Raw genomic sequence first — 21,516 nt, 5'->3', positions numbered from 1 at the left:
ATCTTCGAATTAACCCTAAACTACACTCTAATAACTTAAAACACACGAATAATGTAAAATCATGTCTAAAACATTTTAATTCATGTATTTTGGCACATCTCGGTTGGAATAGCTTGACTTTTGGTGTGTCCCTTCATCCTAGTGGAGCACCGATTCATGAATAGATTAGGTGTGTCCTTTCATCCTAGTGGACCATTACAATTAGTTTTTGGTCCTATGTCCTAACACTAGAAGGACACATCTAATGTACGGGTGGATCTGACGCATAGGCCTCATGCTAGTTCTAATGTATCAGAGCGCACCTATTTTTCTTAACCATTTCTTCATGGCCCACTTATTAAAAGTGTAATGTCCTGAATTTTCGCTATTTTCGATTGCCAAAAAAATCTTAATTTTTTTTTTTAATAACTAGCCTACGCCGTCACAAACTGACTTTTGATGGTTGAAGTGAGCGTATACGTGGTTGGTACTGATAAAGAACCGTACAAATAAGATTAATCAACCATAGAAAGGCAACGAATCCAACCAATCACTTAAACATCGAATTTAGCCTCGTGATTTGTTCACATAGGGCCCAAGTCTAGCCGACCTATCACTGAGTAATCAAGACAATCGTAACTAAATAAAGATATACCCAAAGTCGAGACAACTAGGAGTCGGATCTTAATTAACGAACCAAAGTGACCCAATTATCCTTTTAGCCTAAGAACCAATGGTTTAGAGTGATTATGACCGAATCATCATTTTCACTAATTGCAAATAGGGTACACTATAAAGACAATTAATCTGAACCCTAATCATTGCACACAAGGAATCTTGATATGTAATTCGTTTCAGAAATGCCTTGATTATCCAAACAAGCTATAAACTGCTCATTAGTGGGCCACTACTCCCAAAACTATAGAAAAATATCCGTCTCACTGGGCTTGACGCCCATTGCGGATGACGAACTAAAAAAGTGCCTAGAACTGCTCAACTTGAGCCGAAAGCTAAGTACTTTTAACGCATGAATCCCCTAGGCTGAATCTGAAACTTAAATGAAATAGACCTTCCGATCTTTCGTGAAGTTGTGACTTTTCGACCGTTAGATCGCAACCAAATTTGAGACATGAGTTAAGGATATTTCTCTACTCATAGCCATATAATTGTGGCCCCGATTGATCACCAACGACCGTCCATCGTAAGTGGGGTCTCACGATTGATCGAAGTGTCTGATTGCCATCTAATTCTGACAAACCATAGATCCTATAGTGGGGCACCTTTCTCCTGATGCGGATGAGCCAGTATGCCCCCAAAAAGACCCTTTAAATTGAAATTAGTCCCCCTATGGATAAGTTTAATCGAAAAGAGGTCCCCAAGGCCATTTGCACACTTATCTAAGACTATAAATACCCCAAATTTTCACTCCATCACTCCCATACGAATTTTATTGCAACAGGGAGAGGGAGTGAGAAGAAAATAAGAGAAGGGGCATGTGGGGGAGTTGGATTAGGAGATTTTTCCTACCACTACGAGCCGCAACATATCTTATGATCACACCACACTACAGGAAACCAACCCGACAATTAGAAAGAGGTAACTATCAAGCCCTCTTCGTGATTTGAGCTTTATAAGCCAATTGATGCACCCCATACAAGATAATTTCACTAGCGTAGGGCACCAACACGCTAATCTACAAATCCCAATGTTAGGAGCGGCATAAAAAATCGACGAATCACTTATACGTGCGGACCATTACTCCTAGGTTTCCGTTTATTAACCATATGTCACGATTAGTAATTTCTATTATGAATGGATGAATGCATGTTAACTTGTGCCAATCAATGATTTGCGTAATGCATAAACAAATGCATTCAAACTTATGATAATCAATGATTTGTGTAATGCGTAGAAGAATGTATGTTAACCAGTGTTGATTATTGATTTGGGTAACATATGGACGAATGTGTGCTAAGTAGTACCGATTAATGATTGATATAATGCGTAGATGAATGCATACTAACTAGTGTGCACTTGTATGGCCGCTTACTTTCCATTATTTGCTATCTCGTGTAATGCTAGTTACATGTTTGATGAAATGCACCATAAAGTAGGATTTTCTGAATTCATTGTTTATATCCCTTCCTGTTAGTCACGGTAGTCAATTTATTAATGTAATTGACTGACCAGGACTACTTGGGTAGCCAAGTTGGCCAGCAAACTATAAATCTACAAGGGCATGCTTGATTGGGTTGGCCGCCCCAGACTAGTTTGATTGATCCAGGCCGAACACGAATAATCGGCAGTAGTTAGACTGCATGTGATGCTTGCACCAAATACCGGTTATGCCGTAGTTAGTCCGAGTCAACTGAATTAGCCTAATAGCCGACCAACCATGTGTGCCACCATATATGTTAACGTCTGTTTGAATCCGGAACACCCCTATACCGTAGAAATGCCTAGTGATAACCATTAGTGATACGATCTCTAAGTCTCAGAAGCCGGGCAAGGTGGTATGCGACACTGTGTCTGTGCTATCGTCCTACGCTGGGGTGACGAGTCTCCCCATAGTAACCAATGAGCAACTAATAAGGCTATGAGCCTAATACGTCAAAATGTAATGATGTCATGACCGTTCCACAATTGCGTTTGGGTGACGACCCTTATAGCATTTGTGGGCGCCCTTCACCCGTCGATGGGTGACCTAATTCCGTGCGTCCGGGCTATGTCATCCAGGTCCTGAGTGATCGGTCGGGCAATTGTTAGCCTCACATTAATTGGAAGTTGTCGTCTTGGTGATAAACCCTAACATGAATCAAGGATCACAAACACAGAACCGCTACGGGCGCCCTGGGCCTAGCAATGTGGATAAGGTTATTGATTATATGAAGATGTTCATGCTCCCCTTATCTTGCTAGATGAACGGACTTAATTAATTCACTTGGCTAACATGAGCATTCATCGCATTGCGTGAGCTAGGTGTGGCAACTTGTCAGTTGAGGTCGCGTGTTGAGGGAGTATTAGTCATTTGTAAATGTAAGATGGAGTCAGTATGAGGGAGTGTTGGATGATGAGGGCTTTCATCATATCATAATGGCATGCATGTGCATTAATAAGAGTGTCTAGGGATTGTATGCTTAAGTTGTTTTTCATTAATTATGCATGTGGATATGATAACATATGTAACTTCGAGTTAATGGAACCACTGAGTTGATCACTCATTCCCACTATGGGACGATGTTTTAAAACACCAACCAAACCTTATCATAGGTGTAGGTACCTTGGAGTTCGACGCGTTGGGCGAGGCGTCCATGGACTTAGAGGAGGAGTCCCTGTATATCCAATTGCTCGGTGGGCCGAAGTAGGACGCCCGTGGATTATCGATTAGATCTTAAAGTTGATACATTTGTAAATTTTGGACTATATATTTGCTCAACGGTAGTCTCGTATTCTAGATGAACATGTTTTACTGATAGCTGATTTACTTGCATTAAATTGACATTTATTCTAGGGTACATCGGATAATCTATTTTAATTTTATAAAGTGCTCAAATGTCAGGTGAAACAAATTATAAAATCTCGCTTCCGTAAAGCATAAGTAGCACCGGGGATATTGGGAGTCGAGTATCTACTCAGCCCTAAAATCTGGGGCATTACCGGAAAGGTTTAGAAATTTTCAAGTTGGCAGATTTGGTCTTATGTGCCATTCACCAGGGTACCATAATATCAATGGTTTGGATCACTGAACAATAGATCCCTCTTATATAAGCTTAAACAAGAACGCCCTATGTACAATCTCTCACTCCCCGGAATTTGAACCATCGGTCCAATTATTAGGTGGGTCACCCATGCACCAATTATACAGTAGACCACAATGTACATTGAATCTGAACCATTGATCTGTGCTTATAAATGTTGATTATTTTATAGAGGTGTGACCCACCGATGATACTAAGTTCTTTTAGATATAGATATGTCCTTTCTAAATTAATGGGTCACTCATCTTCATGTATGAGGTGAGTACAAATTTTTTATAAGTTTGGATGGAAAATTATTACAAATTTGGTATGATTTTTTTTAATATATATAAATTTTTAATGATTACATATTCATTTACTAAGTATTTATGTGTAATGATGGTATTTTTATATTATAAGGGTTTGTTAGTCCAGTTACAAAATCAGCTTTAAAATCATAATAATCCTTAGGAATTATGACAATGGGCATAGGTGCCTTGACATGGCATAGTTTCACGGGCCCACCATGGTATATTTGTTATATCCACACCGTCCATTTATCTTGCAAGATCATTTTATGGAAAGAGACAAAAAATGAAGCTCATCAAAAGAAGAAATTGACCACACTACGGAATGCAGTGGGGATTGAACAACTGCAATTGAAAATTTCTTGCGGCCCACAAAAGTGTTGGATGAAGCTGATATTTGTGTCTTCCCTTCATACATAAATCTGTGTGCCCTCATGAACCGGTTGGATGGCTAATAAACATCCTAGCAAGCCATGAGAATGTTTCAACTATGTGCTTTCTGTGATGTGATCCACCTGTGTTTTTGACATATTTCCTTTTTTTAGGTCATGCCCTAGAATGATATTACAAAATGAATGGACGGTGTTGATATAACACCTAATTTATATCCACATACATCTAATCACATAGAGTACTCTACATGCTTATCCAAGATAGAAATTAAAGCTGAATGGGTGATATTTCACACGGCTCTAGTGAGGAGTCATCATCCATTTATATAGCGTTACGGCACTTTGCGGATGTAATCGATAAAACAAACAGGTCCTAATGGCAAACCTGTAATAAACTTACAGAAGAGGGCTAAAACCGTTTCTACTCTTTCGGTTCGAATTCGAACTTGCAAGTCTCCGAGTCCTAGCACCTCACGACTGGCGAAAGGAAAAGGCCAACGTCTACGCGCAAAATCCCGTTGCCCCGACCAAAAGATCGGGATGAGGAAAACGACAACTTAGTTGACTGTGGTTAGAAAATCTAACTCTAGTTAAGCTAACACGGGTTAGCTGAAGCGTCGTACCTCAGACAGCAAGTTTTAACTAGGGTATGAGTTTGTCCGGTTACCTACCTCTTCGGTTTTCGCAAGTGTTCTTAATACCGCAGTCGGATTTCTGTTTTTGCAAGTGGGGTCCACAGATTAAGTGATCGGAACCGTTCATTTGATCGATGCCACCGTTGATTCACAGCAGAAGAAAAATTATGAAACATTGAAGATCCAGGCCGTCTATTAGCTGACCTTTTTTAAGTTGAACATGGATGTCTGATTATTTGCATGGAACTAATGGAGTGGCTAGAAATGTTAAGGAATCGTCCATCCGCCAACGGGCCCACCATGTCAACGGCTCCTATTGGTTAGACCATGAATACGAACTGAAAACCCGAGTTAGTGTGTGTGTGTGTGTGTGTATATATATATATATATATATTTCAATTTAACTCTATTTTGCCTTCAAGTGCTTATCGTTTGCGGAGATATCTTGCGATATCTCGTGAAAAACCGTTTTACCGAATATCACGCGGGGAAGGAGAGGGTATGAACATGTCTTCAGTGGTCTTGAGGGACACCAAAGCTACAGACACGGGATATGCGCGAACGTAAACGGATCAGCTCCGTGGCTGGTGGTCGGTGATCTGTGGGCCCCACAATGATTTATGTGTTTCATCCATTCCGTTCATCCATTTTTACAGATCATTTTATGTCTTGATCCCAAAAATGAGAGGTATATAAATCTCAAGTGGACCACACCACATGAAAACAATAGAAATTAGATATCCACCATTACAATCCTCCTAAGGCCCGCTATACTGTTTATTTGACGTTCAATATGTTGATTAGGTCATACAGGCCCAGATGAAGATAAAAAAATAATATCAGCTTGATCCAAAACTTTTATGACCCCCAAGATGTTTTTAATGGTCGACCCTCATCCAACACTGTTTCCTGTAATGTGGTCTACTTGAGATTTGGATATATCTCATTTTTGGAATTATATCTTAAAATAATCTCTAAAAATAGATGGATGGCATGGATGAAACGCATACATCATGGTGGGCCCACATAGCACCGACCATCAGCCATTGCCCGGTGTCAGGGGAGTAGCCGATCCGTTTCCCGCGTGAACGATCCGAAGAGTTCCGATGGGCCCACTGTGGATGAGTCAGACTCCTGAAAGTATACTGATCGGAAAATCCTGACCATTCAATCAGATGATTTTTGCTCGTTGGTCTCGTGAATACTTGCTATTTTTATCTATAACGGTCCATTTTCAAGTTTCCATGAGGAGTAATGAATCCTGACCGGCCGCGATGGACCACTTCTGTTGCGGTCCATCGTTAATGGATCGTGCCTTGTACTTGTCATAGATTGAGAGATCCTAGCCACAGATCTTTGGACTTTTATCAGTGAAATGTGGGCCGTTGAAATACTTCTCTTTATTCATCTTAGTGGTTCAGGATTTTTATGGGCATGGTCCATCTGACCTACGGTCTATTTTTTTGAACCATGGTCCCACTCGGGTAAACGTGACAATTGAATGACACAGACGACGATCTAAGCCGTTGATCTGATGGACCGTCACTTGGATAGGTGAGATGTTTTCTTGGGCACTTCATGATCATGGCCTGGGCCTATTTTCATATGCATGATCTAATGGCTTTTTGGTGGGCCCAAGCCCTACCAATCACAAGCCAATAATTCCTTCCATTCCGAATTTATATTTTTAGAGAAATGTTTGGACGAACATCCCACGGTAGATTGAGTGGTGGTCCATTGTTCATCTAGTGTACATAAAGGTGTACACGAGTAGAACCCAGTCAAGCGGGCTCGCCCCCTTGTTAATCCTGGCTTGAACTTGGCTCAGCCCCTGAGCCTAACTGGCTAGCTCGGCTCAATTCGGTCAACACCTTAGGCAGTTCAAGCGCAGAGCAAGCCGAGTTGGCATTTATAGTATTTTCACTGACATATAGACTGCATCTTTAAAATCTTATTTTATGTAAAACAGTAGCAGTAGTTTCATGGGTATTTCATGGAGCATCTTTTGAGCAACATAAAAATCAAGAATATATATATATACATACCTTCCTTGTCAATGGCCATACTTCGTTGAGTCATTTCACTAAATATTTGGTGAGCAACATTAATATTAAAGTAACCGAGCTACTGAAGTGGTCCAATCTGAGTGCAACTTGAGTTGGGTTTAATATGAGCTGAGTTGAGCTTGGCCAAGTTCAAACTTTAGTTCAAAAATTTTCAAGCTTAAAAAATCAACCGAACTCTGTTCAAACTTCGTTTCGAACCGATTGAAATCAAGCATTTTCAAGCCGAGCGCGCTAAACGAGCTAACTGGATTCATGTACAGCCCTAATCGTGCACATCAATTTATAGAGTGCAAGGACAGCCTTACATCTAACCGAGCTAACTGGATTCATGTACAGCCCTAATCGGGCACAACAATCTATAGAGTGCAGGGACAGCCTTACATCATGTAGTGGGCCTCACATCTGAAAACAGCATGATTAAGATTGGGGAGTGGTACTTTTAATCACACCTTTTAAGGCCTCCACGTGGCAGAGGCAGATTGGTAACTGCCTGTAATGAAGTCCATAAAGGCATAACCCTGCATGATTTGATTGAGCACGCTTCAGGTGAGCCCATCTATGACAGTATCACTTCGTCTAATCAAATTTCGCCATATCATGCGTGAACCTAAGTTGTACAATAAGTCATTTGAGGTACGCCCGCATTGCCACGTATGACACGTGTTACGACATTCCCACCACTCAATCAGTAGGCCCCACAGAACATGTTCGTGATATCATTTACTCTGCATCAGGCCGCTGCTGTGTACGGCCATCATGGAAGCAGATCTCAGTGGTGTATTGACATTACCAAGTTATGTGGGCCACCACGATGCATTTATTATATTCAAATCATCCATACATTTCACAATTTCATTTTATGCATGAGCTAAAAAGTTGTCATATCCTAAGTTCAAGTGAAACATGTCACAAAAAGCAGCTGGAATAATTGACATATTCGATAGGGTCCACTCTGGTGATTATTTGCCTTTTAAACCGTCTATATAGTACTGCAGGAATGTTTCAACGATAGATGTTTAATCCACGTTGCTTTTCTTTAACGTGGTCCACTTAAGCTTTTTATCTGTCTCATTTTTTGGCTCAAGCCTTAAAACATTCTTACTAAATGAATTAACAAGGCCCATGCTAAGCAAATGATTACCTCTTATTTATTATAATATATCGGTGGACAACCTATTTGAAAGTAGACTTGTACTAGTCTTGTCTAACTTATAATGTATTAATTATTTTTATTATTATTGTTGTTGATGTCAAAATCTAGACAATCCTCCACTCAATGCCGAGGACTCCGAACGAACCCTGGGGCCACATAGAAAGGTGAGTAAAGGAGACCTCGGCTTTAACAGGGGACCCTCCAATGCCTAAGGCTAGGGAATCTGGGTCTAAGTTGCGTAATGTAGAGAGAGGGTATGAGATATTGAGTACTTATTGTAATGGATTCCTCTAGTATTTATACCCATGAGGTGATGGGATCATGGTCGTCAATCTCGGCATGATTTGCTCAATCAAGCGGATGTTGCGCGTGCGAAGATGTCGACCGCTATCTTTAGATCGTGCGCCAGTTCACCCTCTCACATGGCTTAATGGGGCATATCTACGGGCGTGATCTTTGGTCACATCTATACTGCGGTTGATTTCTGAACTCGGTCTCCCGAGCCATTGGTCGGACCTTATGGTCGAAATCCGTGGTTGGATTACGTCTCCAGCCTTCGAGATGTGAGTAGGGCTCGGCTCGGCCGATCCAGGGTCAGAGTTCTTCGGACGAGGATTCCAGACAAGAGCTCAGCTCGACCAATCCAGGGCTGTAGTTCTTCAGATGAGAGGCCCAGATAAGGGCTCGGCTCGGCCAATCAAGGGCCATAATTATTTGGATGAGAGCCCCGGGCAAGAGCTCGGCTCGGCCAATCTAGGGCCATAAATATTCGGACGAGAGCCCCAGGCAAGAGCTTGGCTCGGCTGATCCAGGGTTGTAGTTCTTCAGATGAGAGCCCCATATGAGAGTTCGGCTCAGATTGTCATGTCTATCTCCCCAGTAACCTTAGTTTTGGAATCATAGTTTGAAAGCAAGGCCAGACTAGTTGCGATGTTCTCCTTCCGAGGCCCTACCGATCGATTTAGTTTGCTTGAGCCAGTCCTCATCGGGTTTGCTCACAATTTCCCATAACAATTGTAAAACTTATAAATAATAAAAGATTGCTTAACACATAAACATAACTCATTAGTCTAACTTGAAATCCTTTCACTGCTGTAGTGAGATTTGATTTAACTTAAGCTAAGGTTAAAAATGGAGCAATTGGTTAATTTTTAAGCATGCTTTGCGCATGTAATATGACAAAACCCTGTCGCCTAATCAAATCCCGCCATATTAAGACTAGAGAGAGATAGGTCAGGGCAATACCTAATTTATGTCATGCATGTATGGTCTTAACACTAGTGTTATGCATGTACCATGCAATGCTTAAAAATATTTAATGACACATGTAGTACATGTAAATTTAGAATGGTAAAAAAATGAATGGTCGCACATGTGATTTACTATATTAAGGATAAAATATATTGAATGTGGACAACTTAATTTTTTTTCATTAATAAATGGCATTGATTGTACTTAAGCTTGCTGCTACCAAATTATCTCCGAGATAAGTACCGTAGTTCTAAATCCCAATGCATGCATCGTGTACACGAGATGAATGGGCTGGATCTTGCACATGTGCACCGGAACAAGGCTTTAGTAGCGAAGGAGCGCTTGCCCTGTTTTCCACTTTTCTTGCAGAAGGTATGTGGGACCCACCTCAAACGTGCCCTTGTTCGGAAAGGGATTGGCTACTTCCCTAGAGATGGTACTCTGTGGGCCCCACCATGATGTATGTGTTTCATCCATGCCGTCCACCCATTCTTCATGAACATTTTATGATGTGAGCCTAAAAATGAGGTTGATCCAAATCTCAAGTGGACCGCACAGTGTTAATTGAACGCCCACCATTAAAAACTTCTTGGGCCACGAATGTTTTGGATCAAAATAATATATATATATATATATATATATATATATATATATGTATATATATATATATATATATATACACGGAAAGGTTCACCTGCGAACCAGTTCGTACGTATTACATACGAACTTTTTTGAGAACCCATCATACGTGACGTGGATCCAAAATCTGAACCGTTCATGTGAAGCAACACCTCGTGAGACCCCCTGGAACCAAGTTTTACTTTGATCTAAAACTTTGATGGGCCATGAAAAATGAAAACAGTTTCCTCCTTTGATTTGCATTTCTCTTTGCTATGGCCCACCAGAATTTTAGATCAGGGTGAAAATTTTTTACAAGGGGTTTCATGGGATTCCGCATCACGTGGACTGTTCAGATTAGACACCCATGACACGTGTACAAAGGTGCGCACGTGCGTAGGTGCGCAAGGGAGCATGTCTCATATATATATATATATATATTCCCTTCATCCAAGTCCGTATGACATAATCAACGGGTTAGATGTCAAATAACTATTACAGTATCTCTAGGGGTTTTTAATGGTGGACATTCAATCACAACTGTTTTCCTATGGTGTGTTCCACCTGAGATTTAGATCCATCTCAAGTTTGGGATCAAGCCCTAAAATTATCTTTAAAAAATGGATGGACGGCGCGGATAAAACACATATATCATGGTGGGTCCACATAGCACCGACCACTAGCGACCTGGCTGGTGGCGGCGTCACTCGCCAAACCGCATTGTGTGAGAAAATCGCTGGGTTGCCAATACACGTGGCATGTACTTCGGACTGTGGGGCCCACCGTACCAAAATTCACACTGGAAGTATGATCCTAACGGATCGATGGGTGGACCGTGGTCATTAATGACACGTGATGGACGGAAGACACGGAGCGTTTCTCGACGCAACTTGCCTTGCAGGAATCCCTTGTAGCCGAAGTTCCGTGGCCCACCTCTCCATTTATCTCTTTCGCTAGCTCAACATGAGACAGATCCACACCATAGAAAATAACGAGGATTAATAAGCCACCGTTGAAATTTCGGATCAGGCTATCCTGATGGGGAATTACCTAATGAAAGGTTTGGATGGCATATAAATTTCGCAGTGGACCCAGGATCGCCACTGTTTCCTGTGGTGTGGCCCACCTGTGTTTTGAATCTGCTCATGTTCTAAAACGAGCTGTCAAAAACGGAATGATGGAGTTAGTAGCACAAAGATCATGGTGGGCCCACAGAGCTGGGATTAACCCTGGTTGCGGCCAACTCGGTGTTCGGTTTTCAGCAAGTGACACGTGTGCGGTAGTAGCTATCCCAACGGATTAGATCACACGGTTCGGATTGATTTACGGAATACTGTATTCGAACCGGCCGATATTTTAGGATTTCCAACCAATATACCCCGTAACGATATATTGCACAGAAGATGACGAGAAATTGCCAAAGGATTAGATCAGACGACGTCTGCTTTGGCTTGTAGTATCTCAGAAAATCACAGCTAGGACTCTCCCGCTCGTGTGTCAGTGCAAAATCAGTCCAATCTGTAAATAAACAATATTATGCATTAGGGTGTACGACGCACAGGTGCTCATCCTGACTATAGCCTCCTAAAATAGTGGCCCCGATGCCCTGATTTCCATGGTTCTGCATTTCATTAGGTGGGTCCCACTTTGGATGGACCATGTTAAAATGATATCACCATCTGGATGATCTCAACCATTGGATCGAGGAAATATACTTGCACGGCAGAGAGGAAAATTTGCAACCTTTGGCATTTACGGGAGAAAGCCCACCGATCGGATCCGTGGGATTGTCCTGCCCGTCGGTTTACAAACCGTGTCTTGTCCGTCCACCATAGGACCTACTGAATTGATGGTCTGGATCACAGCCATTCTGTGGATCGTGGACAGCCTTATGAGTCGTTCATCAGGTGGGATCCAATAAGTATGCTGTCGTTTGACTCAGAAGTCATGGAAGCCGGTGGTGAAAATTTTCCACCGTCCATTTCTTAAGCTTAGGTATGGCCCACCAGAATTTCTGAATAGATCTAGTCCCTGTGCATTGTGAAGATGAAGAGGTACCCCACCAGATGAACCACTCGGATCTCATCCGTACATGCCACATTGGTACCCGTGCGGGAGAGAGGTAGGGTACGGATCGTACTCTCCTTTCATTGGTGCAGTCTCCTCCTCAGGTCAGGATCATTTCACAAGTTTCCTATATATATTTATTTATTTAATAAACAATAAATAAAAATTCTCTTTCTCTTTTTTTATTTTTTATTTATATTCTCTGTCTCTTTTTGAGGTTTTTCAGAGAGAGAGAGGGAGAGAGTTTCTTCAGATCTGAAGAGAGGGATTTTCTCTTCAAAACCCCATGGAAATCTCTCTTATGTAGAAGTTGCTTTTGAGAGATTTTTTTTCAGAGACTGAGAAGAAGAAGAGCTAGGGTTTTATCTGTCTGAGCATGTCGAAGATCTTTGCTGAAAACAAGCTTTGTGATTTTGGAGTTTTAGGTTTTTCTTGAAGATTTGAGGAAGCTTTGAGAGATGTTTGGGGGCGATTTCGATCCGTTTCAGCTCTGTTTCTGCTGAAAATCAGATTGAATTCTGGTCAGAGAGAGGGAAGCATCTTTCGAAAGGTGCGGGAAATTTCTAGTCTTCTTTCTATTTTTCTATTTGAATTTGATGATTTCTCTGTGCAGTTGAAGTGGGTTTTCTTTCTTTTTCCTTTTTTTTAAAAAAAAAAAGTTTTTTGGTTGTTTGTTTTGGGACTGCCCTTTTCGAGATGAAGGTTTGAAAAAAGGAATCGTTTTTTTTTTTTTGGGTAATTTTGTTTGATTTCTGCAAATTTTTTGGGAAGTAGATTTTAAGCAAGGAAGTAGGTTTTGTTTCCTTTTTTTGCCATTTGGATTTCTCTCTCTTTTTGGTAATTTTTATTTCTGCATTTTTGAGAAGTAGTTTTCATGAAAGGAATTTGGATATTTTCCTTCTCTGATTTTGTGCCATTTTTTAAAATTCGATCTCATACTGCATTTTCTGAGAAATAGATTTTGAGAGAGGATTTGGGTTTTGTGATTTTTTTTTTTTTTTTGGGGGGGTGGGGTGGGTCTGAAGTCGGTGATTTTGTTTAACCACAGCATTTTCTGAGAAGTAGATACCAAGATAAGAAGTGGGTAATTTTTATTATAACTATTTGAAGCCTGTTTGATTTAGGAGAGAGAGGGAGCTAAGAGAAATCTAAGAGATGTCTCCTCTTCTTGATCATCTCTTTTCTTTTTCTCATCCGAATTCAACAATTTCTCTTTCTTATTGAAGTTGTTTTTGTATCCCTGTTCTTTGATTTCAGCATGTCCCAAGAACTGCAGTAAAAGAGAGGCAGAGAAGGACTCGGAGTTTTATGTTTTCAAGTCTGTTTGATTTCTCAAACCATCTTTTGCTGTGGTGACCACGTTTACGGATTCATCATCGAAAGAACCGATGAAGGAGATGGAGAAATGCTTGGATTCCCAGCTCTGGCATGCTTGTGCAGGAGGAATGGTCCAGATGCCACCGGTTAACTCCAAGGTCTTCTATTTCCCGCAGGGCCATGCGGAGCATGCACAAGGGATCGTGGACTTCGCTAATTGCCCGCGGGTCCCTGCTTATGTCCTCTGCAAGGTCGCTGATGTGAAATTCATGGCGGACCCTGAGACGGATGAGGTTTATGCAAAGATCCGGTTGGTTCCACTGCGAAACAGTGAGGCCAATTTTGCTGAAGATGATGGCCCCCTCGGTGTCAATGGATCGGATGTCCCAGAGAAGCCAGCGTCGTTTGCCAAGACGCTCACGCAGTCAGATGCCAACAATGGTGGGGGATTCTCGGTTCCCCGTTACTGTGCAGAGACTATCTTCCCCCGTTTGGACTATACAGCAGACCCACCAGTCCAGACCATCCTTGCCAGGGATGTGCATGGTGAAATTTGGAAGTTCCGGCATATTTATAGAGGGACACCGCGACGGCATCTCCTGACAACTGGGTGGAGCACTTTCGTGAACCAGAAGAAGCTCGTTGCTGGGGATTCGATTGTGTTCTTAAGGACGGAGAATGGAGATCTTTGTGTTGGTATCCGACGGGCGAAGAGAGGAGTCGGCTGTGGGTCAGAGCCGGTGTCAGGGTGGAACCCAGCTGCTGGAAATTGCATCTCGCCTTACAGGGGGTTCTCAGCATTTTTGAGGGAAGATGAAGGCAAGCTGATGAGCACTGGTAGTGGTGGCAATTCAAACTCTGGTGGGGATTATAGGTCAAGGGCCAGAGTGAGGGCCGAATCTGTCGTTGAGGCAGCAACTCTTGCTGCAAACGGGCAGCCTTTTGAGGTTGTTTACTACCCACGTGCGAGCACCCCGGAGTTTTGCGTGAAGGCTGCATCAGTGACAGCTGCAATGAGGATCCAGTGGTATTCGGGGATGAGGTTTAAGATGGCTTTCGAGACTGAGGATTCTTCTCGGATTAGTTGGTTTATGGGGACCATATCATCTGTTCAGGTTGCAGACCCAAACCGTTGGCCTAATTCCCCTTGGAGGCTTCTTCAGGTACCCCTTTGTCTCTATCGATTATTTCTGGAACTATTTACAGTATGGGCGATAATTTCTGGATACCATGGATGCAATGTCCAATGGTAGATGGGGTTTGTTTCAACATTGAGGTCTTGGCTTCAAGCTCAAGCCTACAAATCCAAAAAAATGACTGCCATCTTTCAGGAATTTCATCTTTGGCTTCACAAATTTGGAGTTTTTGGTCACTTTGGTTCATGTGTTGTGGGTTCATTAATGCTTCAGCCCATGGATTCCATGCTTCTGATCTTCATCTTTTGGGAATTTCATTTACTGTTCCATTCATGGAGTGAATGTCTTGTAATCTCTGGTTTTTCGTGAAGCGGGTTCATTTTTGCTGTGAGCCTGCAACCCAGTGACTCAAATTTCTAATCTTCTCAGGAAGCTTGAATCATATCCTTTATTCATTTTCTTTTTGGACAAGTGATTTTCTTCTTTTTCGAAGAAGTTTTTAGACAGATCAGTTGAATGCCAGCCCAAGGTGGATGGTTCATTTCTTGGGTTGTGCCTTGGAACAATCTAGTGCACCCTTTTGAAGTTCTTGGCTGCTCAAGAATGTGGCGTAATTATTTTCAGCTGGGCTGGCTAACCAGTATTAGATGCCGACTGATTTCTTGTTTCCTTTTATTACTCTGGCTAACCTACTAGTGTTTACCCTTTTGGGCCATGTTTGGAAACCATGGATTCCATGCTAAACACTGGAAAAGGAAAGGGATTTTCTTTCATATGATGATTTATGTTGTTTGGATAGGCATAGAAAAGGGTGGATTCTGCCAAGTGATTATTACACTTTTCCACAATTTGGATTCTTGGCACAAGGACATGGCATTCCGTAACGTTAACGGTGGCCACAGTGGCCATAACGGCCACCACTGTTATGTTTACGATATGGATTGTAACGGCTGTTACGACCCCCATAGTGGCTGTTACGGTCTCTCTTTCTTTATTAAATATATATAAAAAAAAACCTATACCGGCCCTGCAACTTTGAAAAATAAATAAATCCGAAAAACCTATATGTCCTGTAACAGACCATTACGGGACTGTTACGACCTTTACAGGGGGCATAACGGGCCGTTAATGGCGACTAGAGGTTATTTTTTTCCATAACAGCTGTTACGGCTGTTACGACCCCGTAATGTGTAACGGTTGCCACCGTTACCTTTACAGCACACCATGCACGAGGAACTGAGTAGTGTGTGAGAGGAATATGAAATTTGCACTTGCTACTTGAACAAGAAATCAGAATTGGAATCCATGTTTTAATAGTTCTCATGGAAATCAGCATTAGACAATTATTGTTTTTTTCCTTTCTTTTCCCTTGGATACCATGTATCCAAACATGCCCTTGGGGTGCATGTATTATTTTTATGGTTTCAATATTCTCACTAATGTGTTATTAATTTTGTAGGAGGGGGTGAGTGAACTTTTTTTAGCACAATTTCTATATATCAAATTTCCAACTTGCAGAATCGTGCCCATTGTACCCGTAACATACCATGTGATCCTAGGTACAGTGGGAATTAAGTATTTTTCCTAGAGTTATATGATGCTCGAGTCAACATGAAGCACCTCCTCCATTCTGAAATGCTTGAGTTTGTTTTTCTACCCTCTCTTACCACTTATGGTAACTATTTCTACCCTCTTACCACTTATGGTAACTATGTATTGAAACTTAAAACCTGTGTCCACAATTTGTCAGTGGAAAGGGCCTTGGAAGAGGTGCTTCATGTTGCCTATGTAGTTCTGCTACATGTGGGGATGTTCCACTGGGTACTACCCCTATTAGGAATGACCCCTGAAGCTTGGGATCATTGCCTTCAAACTTGCGCCCTCATCTTGTAGTGATCCCAAGAGTAGGAGAACATTGGTAAGGAAATTTTAACAAAGTCCAGGGCCTGTTTGGTAGACACCTAAAAGTGAGTTCATCTCATTTTAGTCTATCATTATTATATATTAGAGATCAAATTCTTTTTGCCAAGGATTACAAGTCAACAATCATGATCTCTAATGCATGATTATGATTATCTAAAATGAGACGAACCCATTTTTTAGGTGTCTACCAAACAGGCCCTAAAGATTTTCCGAAACAACTGGCCATCAGTCTGCATAATGAGGCAATTCTGAATACCGATGCAATAAGGAAGCATGCCAGAGGGATGTTCCTACTGCAGTATTACCTGGGGGAACATCACCAAATGCAGCCTTAAGGAAAAGATATCCCTCCCTTGCACCTAGACATGTCCATATATTGGGTGCATAAAATAATCAGTTCGTATAAATATAAAAATAGAGGAAAATTCACTGTTTAAATTGATAAAATCACACCAAGAAACAAGAGAACAGAAACACTTCAGGTTCCATCTACACGGCAATTTTTGAAAAAAATGAAGTTTCTTTTATAGTCTGCGATAGGTTCGATTGTTCCACAAACCACCTAAAAAGAACATTGCATCAGTTTAGATTATGATCTTCACGATTTAATGGTGATTATCTATCGAGGTGCTGTGCAGTTTTAGTGTCATAACTGAAATTCGTGCTTTACTTTGCTTAACTTGAGCATGCCAAATTGATTGCTCAAATAACATTCTCTGACCTTTCGAATTTCAGATCATTTTCTGTGAATGTTTTGTGGATATTGTCAGTTCTTTGTCTTTCTTTTTTTCCTTTTATTGCTTTCAAGAATATCTTGCAATTTCACCACTTGAGACAAGAAATCTTGTGATCCACTGAAGTTCTCTCATTAATCGCTAGCATATGAGATTCTAGTATGTAGGTTTAGCATTTGGAGTGACCTTCTTGGAATGTTGTGATCATTTCAGTCTCTGAACTTTCCTATTTTGGAAACTCTACCACAGGTCACGTGGGATGAACCTGATTTGCTGCAGAATGTAAAACGTGTCAGCCCATGGCTGGTCGAATTGGTTTCGAACATGCCGACCATCCATCTGTCACCCTTCTCACCACCAAGGAAGAAGATGCGTCTCCCACAGCACGCTGATTTCCCCCTCGACAGCCAACTTCCCACGCCAACGTTTTCCAGCAACCCCCTTGGGCCCAGCAGCCCCTTGTGTTATCCTTTTGACAACACTCCTGCAGGCATACAGGGAGCCAGGCATGCTCAATTTGGTACATCTTTATCAGATCTCCATCTCAACGGACTGCAGACGGGACTGTTTCCGGCAGCTTTCCAGCGGTTTGATCACGCTGTGCCAGACTCCAGAATTTCCCCTCGCCTCATCGTCAGCAACCCCAGCATACGGGATAATGTCTCGTGCTTGCTGACTATTGGGAATTCTTCACAGAATACAAAGAAATCTGATGATGGTAAGGCATCCCCATTGGTGCTCTTTGGCCAACAAATACTCACTGAGGAGCAGATATCTCTAAGCTGTTCTGGGGATACAGTTTCCCCGGGGCGCACTGGCAATAGTTCATCTGATGGGAATCCAGATAAGATGGCGAACTTCTCATCCGATGGCCCACCAGACAATTCATCCTGTGAAGGATTTCCATGGTTCAAGGACCGACGAACAAGTGAGCTTGGTTTGGAGACCGGGCATTGCAAGGTGTTCATGGAGTCGGAGGATGTAGGTCGAACGCTTAATCTCTCAGTGCTAGGTTCATACGAAGAGCTTTACAGAAGGCTTGCCAACATGTTTGGCATAGAAAGATCTGAGATGCTTAGTCATGTGCTCTACCGGGATGCCACTGGTGCAATCAAACACACAGGGGACGAACCGTTCAGGTTAGAGTTTTATTTTAAGATGCCACTTGCGCTTTTTCTTCCCTTATCTGGACATGGGTTATCTGATCAGTTTCTGCTGACTCGTAGCTTTCACATGGCACATGTGTTAGAGAGTCTGTTCATCAATAGGCCCAGTGTGGACCGACCGTTGTCTAAAAATGATCGTGATTGAACAATCCTAACCATTCAATCAGAGGACATTTGATGACTGCTAAAGGCGGTTAGAAAGAAATTGATGGGCAGTTGACATTCAACAAGCAAAAGGTATCCAATCATAGGGCTAGGATTGTCCAACTGATGTGATTTTCTCAGCTACGGTTCATCCACAGTGAGGGGATGAATGGTCCAGAATTCAGTTCTCGTACGTGTCTTCCACGTGCATGGATATATATATATATATATATATTCTTTTATTCTTTCTATTTTTCAGGTTTTAGGGGAAAAAATGGATTTGCAGTACTCATAATTAAAAAAAGGGGGGTATTTGCAGCTGTTCGTGTTTAAAATAGCAGAATTGATAGGGGTAGCAATTGCATTCCAATCTTCTTGCCCGTGTTACTGATTTTGTATTGTTCCCTAACATTATTCATGCTAAAACCTATGACTGATTTCATAGAGATGAGTTCAATCTAACAATTCATGCTACAGTGTTCAGAGTCCTTAACGGTTGGGGCACCAAAAAGCCTGTTGGATATTGATCAAATATGCCGAATCAAATTACCAAGTGTCCTTTCACAGGCTTGCCTTCCCTCGTTACTGGTTTTATAGAGATGTATGAAGCCTACCTGATTGTATTCTGTTTGATTCTGTACCCTTGTTTCCCAGTTTGACGTACCCTTGTTTCTGAGTTTGATGGTCAATCATTTTTCCTGTGTGCTTGTTGCAGCGAGTTCATGAAAACAGCACGTAGGCTGAAGATCCTGATGGACTCAGGCAGCGACAACATAGGAAGGTAGAGAAGTACAAAATCCTCACTTGTTAAATGTACAGTTGAATGAGCAAATCTTTTGTTCCAGGCTGACTTTTATGGAGCTGTAGACAGAAACCCTTCGATCCATTTTTGAATTTTCTTAGAAACTCTTCAGTATGGTTTTTTCTTACCTTTTTTTTAATTTTTTCTTGTCATTTCTTGCCACTTTCAAGTTAATCCTAGTCTCTTTGTTATGTGCAAATCCCAATGATTTATGCATGGGTGTTCGGCTCACATGCCCCAATTTTTCCTTGCTCACAGCAATGTGATTATCATTATCATTTCTATTATTTTACTGCTAGTGCAAGTCCAAAGAAAGTGTATGCATATCATCATGCATTGTGCGGCATTAAATGACATGCACCAGAATATTCAAGAAAACCTTTTGAAAGGACATGGATTGTCGGATCATGGAATGCATGTAAATGTGGCTAAAGTGTAATAAGCACAAGGACTAGCTGTTTAGAGCAACATTGCTTGAATGTATGTATATGTTATAACTTGGGAGAGGTGGGAAAAAGAGTTCCCATCTTCCCAGACATTTCTCTTTGTATGTCACTGAAATTCCATGTGTATTTGAAGTTTTACAGCTCATTGTGCTTCAGTTGTTTCGATTAAATGCAATGAATGCCAATGCTCCTTCGTGGGGATTTGGAGTTTTGTTAGGATGCCTTATGAAATGTGACTGCATGGTGGGTGTCTTCGGAGGAGGCAGCATCCTTTGTTTTGTTTTTGAAGGACTGCAGCTCATATCATGATATGATGGCATTTGTTTGTATCAGTGCTGTCGGAACCGAGTTTTTTTCTTTCTTTCAGGATTTAGATGCCATAGGGATGTCCTCTCAAGGAGGAAATGTTGGTCTCTATAGAACATGCTGCACTTTGTCTTAAGGTGATCAAGACCGTTGAATTAGTGGGCCATTGTGTGGATGGACGTTATACCAAAAGGCAAGGTGACGGGTCTGGTAGTCAATCTCATCGGACAGCTTGAAAATGGATTTGGTTGCTCAGAACGTAGCAGCGGTCCAAATTCTACAGGGAAAACTACCCAACTATATACTCAGAACCGTCCATTTCATTCACAGCTATTACAGCCGCCTTCAGCCTGTCCACACGGTCACACACGTTTGCCACGTGTATGGAGTGGACACCAATGCATATATAAGTCGTAATAGATTTTCTCGAGGGGAAAATGATATAATCTTTTATTAGGGGCAGGCAAAAGGGACGCAGATTGCATGGATATCCCTGGCCCCACAACTCTTCTGGAGCACACTGATGTTTGTGTTTTATCCATGCCGACCATCCATTTTGCCAGCTCATTTCAGGGCAAGAGGAAAAAGAAAAAAAAGGCATGCCCAGAGCTCAAGTGGACCACACCGTAAGAAACAGAGGATAATGACGTCCACCGTTGAAACATTCTTAGGGTGCACCATGATGTTTATTTGCCATCCAACCGGTTGATAAGGTCACACAGACGTGGATGATGGGAAAACACGGTTATCACTTCGATCCCAAACTTTTGAGGCACTGCTAGATCCAAAACTTATGTGGCCCCCACCAAGCTATCAACGGTGGGCGTTCAATTTCCCCGCAAAACTTCCAAATTCATGTGGTGGACTCTGATGATCGGATCCGCCTCTTTTTTCTTTTTTTTCTCTTTTTTTAATTTTTTTTGGTGTGACGCTTTGATGGTGGGATGACCCTTTTGAACGGGTTGGATTTATTGCACAATCCAAAGTGGGCCTCACCAGCGGGATTGTGGGACTAGCGATTGAAGTTCGGCCCTCATTTACGAAGGATGATTCTGGTATCGTATTGCTTGAGAAAGCGGACAAGGGAGTTGTTTGATGTTGGGGTGGTGTGTCAAGTTTGATGAGCCTCTTTCAGGATCCATCCAAGTGGGTGGGACCCCTGACTGTGGGGCTCACTTTGATGTATGTGAGTCCATACACGCCGTCCAGCCGTATTGAAAGCTCATTTTAGGGAATGACCAATAAAATGAAGCCAGTTCCAAATCCCAGATGGACCATAGTACAGGGAACAATGGTGATTGACCATTAAAAACTTTTTGTGGGCCACAAAAGCTTT

At 41.8% G+C, this 21,516-nt stretch overlaps 1 protein-coding gene across 2 annotated transcripts; it reads left to right on the top strand.

The window, feature by feature from the left end:
* The first annotated feature begins 12,380 nt into the window (after window positions 1-12,380).
* On the top strand, window positions 12,381-19,659 carry LOC131240347 (auxin response factor 18-like). 2 transcript variants are annotated; one of them, XR_009168717.1, is made up of 5 exons: window positions 12,381-12,756; window positions 13,464-14,686; window positions 17,566-18,455; window positions 19,104-19,227; window positions 19,342-19,659. XR_009168717.1 is itself a non-coding variant. In XM_058238502.1 (4 exons), the coding sequence occupies exons 2-4, from the start codon at window positions 13,595-13,597 to the stop codon at window positions 19,409-19,411; spliced, it is 2,052 nt and encodes a 683-aa protein (XP_058094485.1). In that variant the 5' UTR covers window positions 12,382-12,756; window positions 13,464-13,594; the 3' UTR covers window positions 19,412-19,659. The 2 variants fall into 2 exon arrangements, 1 of the variants encoding a protein (XP_058094485.1); XM_058238502.1 differs by lacking the exon at window positions 19,104-19,227 and having other exon boundaries at window positions 12,382-12,756.
* Window positions 19,660-21,516: the final 1,857 nt, after the last annotated feature.

This window comes from Magnolia sinica, chromosome 3 (assembly GCF_029962835.1).
Source record: "Magnolia sinica isolate HGM2019 chromosome 3, MsV1, whole genome shotgun sequence".
In the NCBI taxonomy this organism is placed as follows: Eukaryota; Viridiplantae; Streptophyta; class Magnoliopsida; order Magnoliales; family Magnoliaceae; genus Magnolia; species Magnolia sinica.
This window is presented reverse-complemented; position numbering and strand designations above follow the sequence as displayed.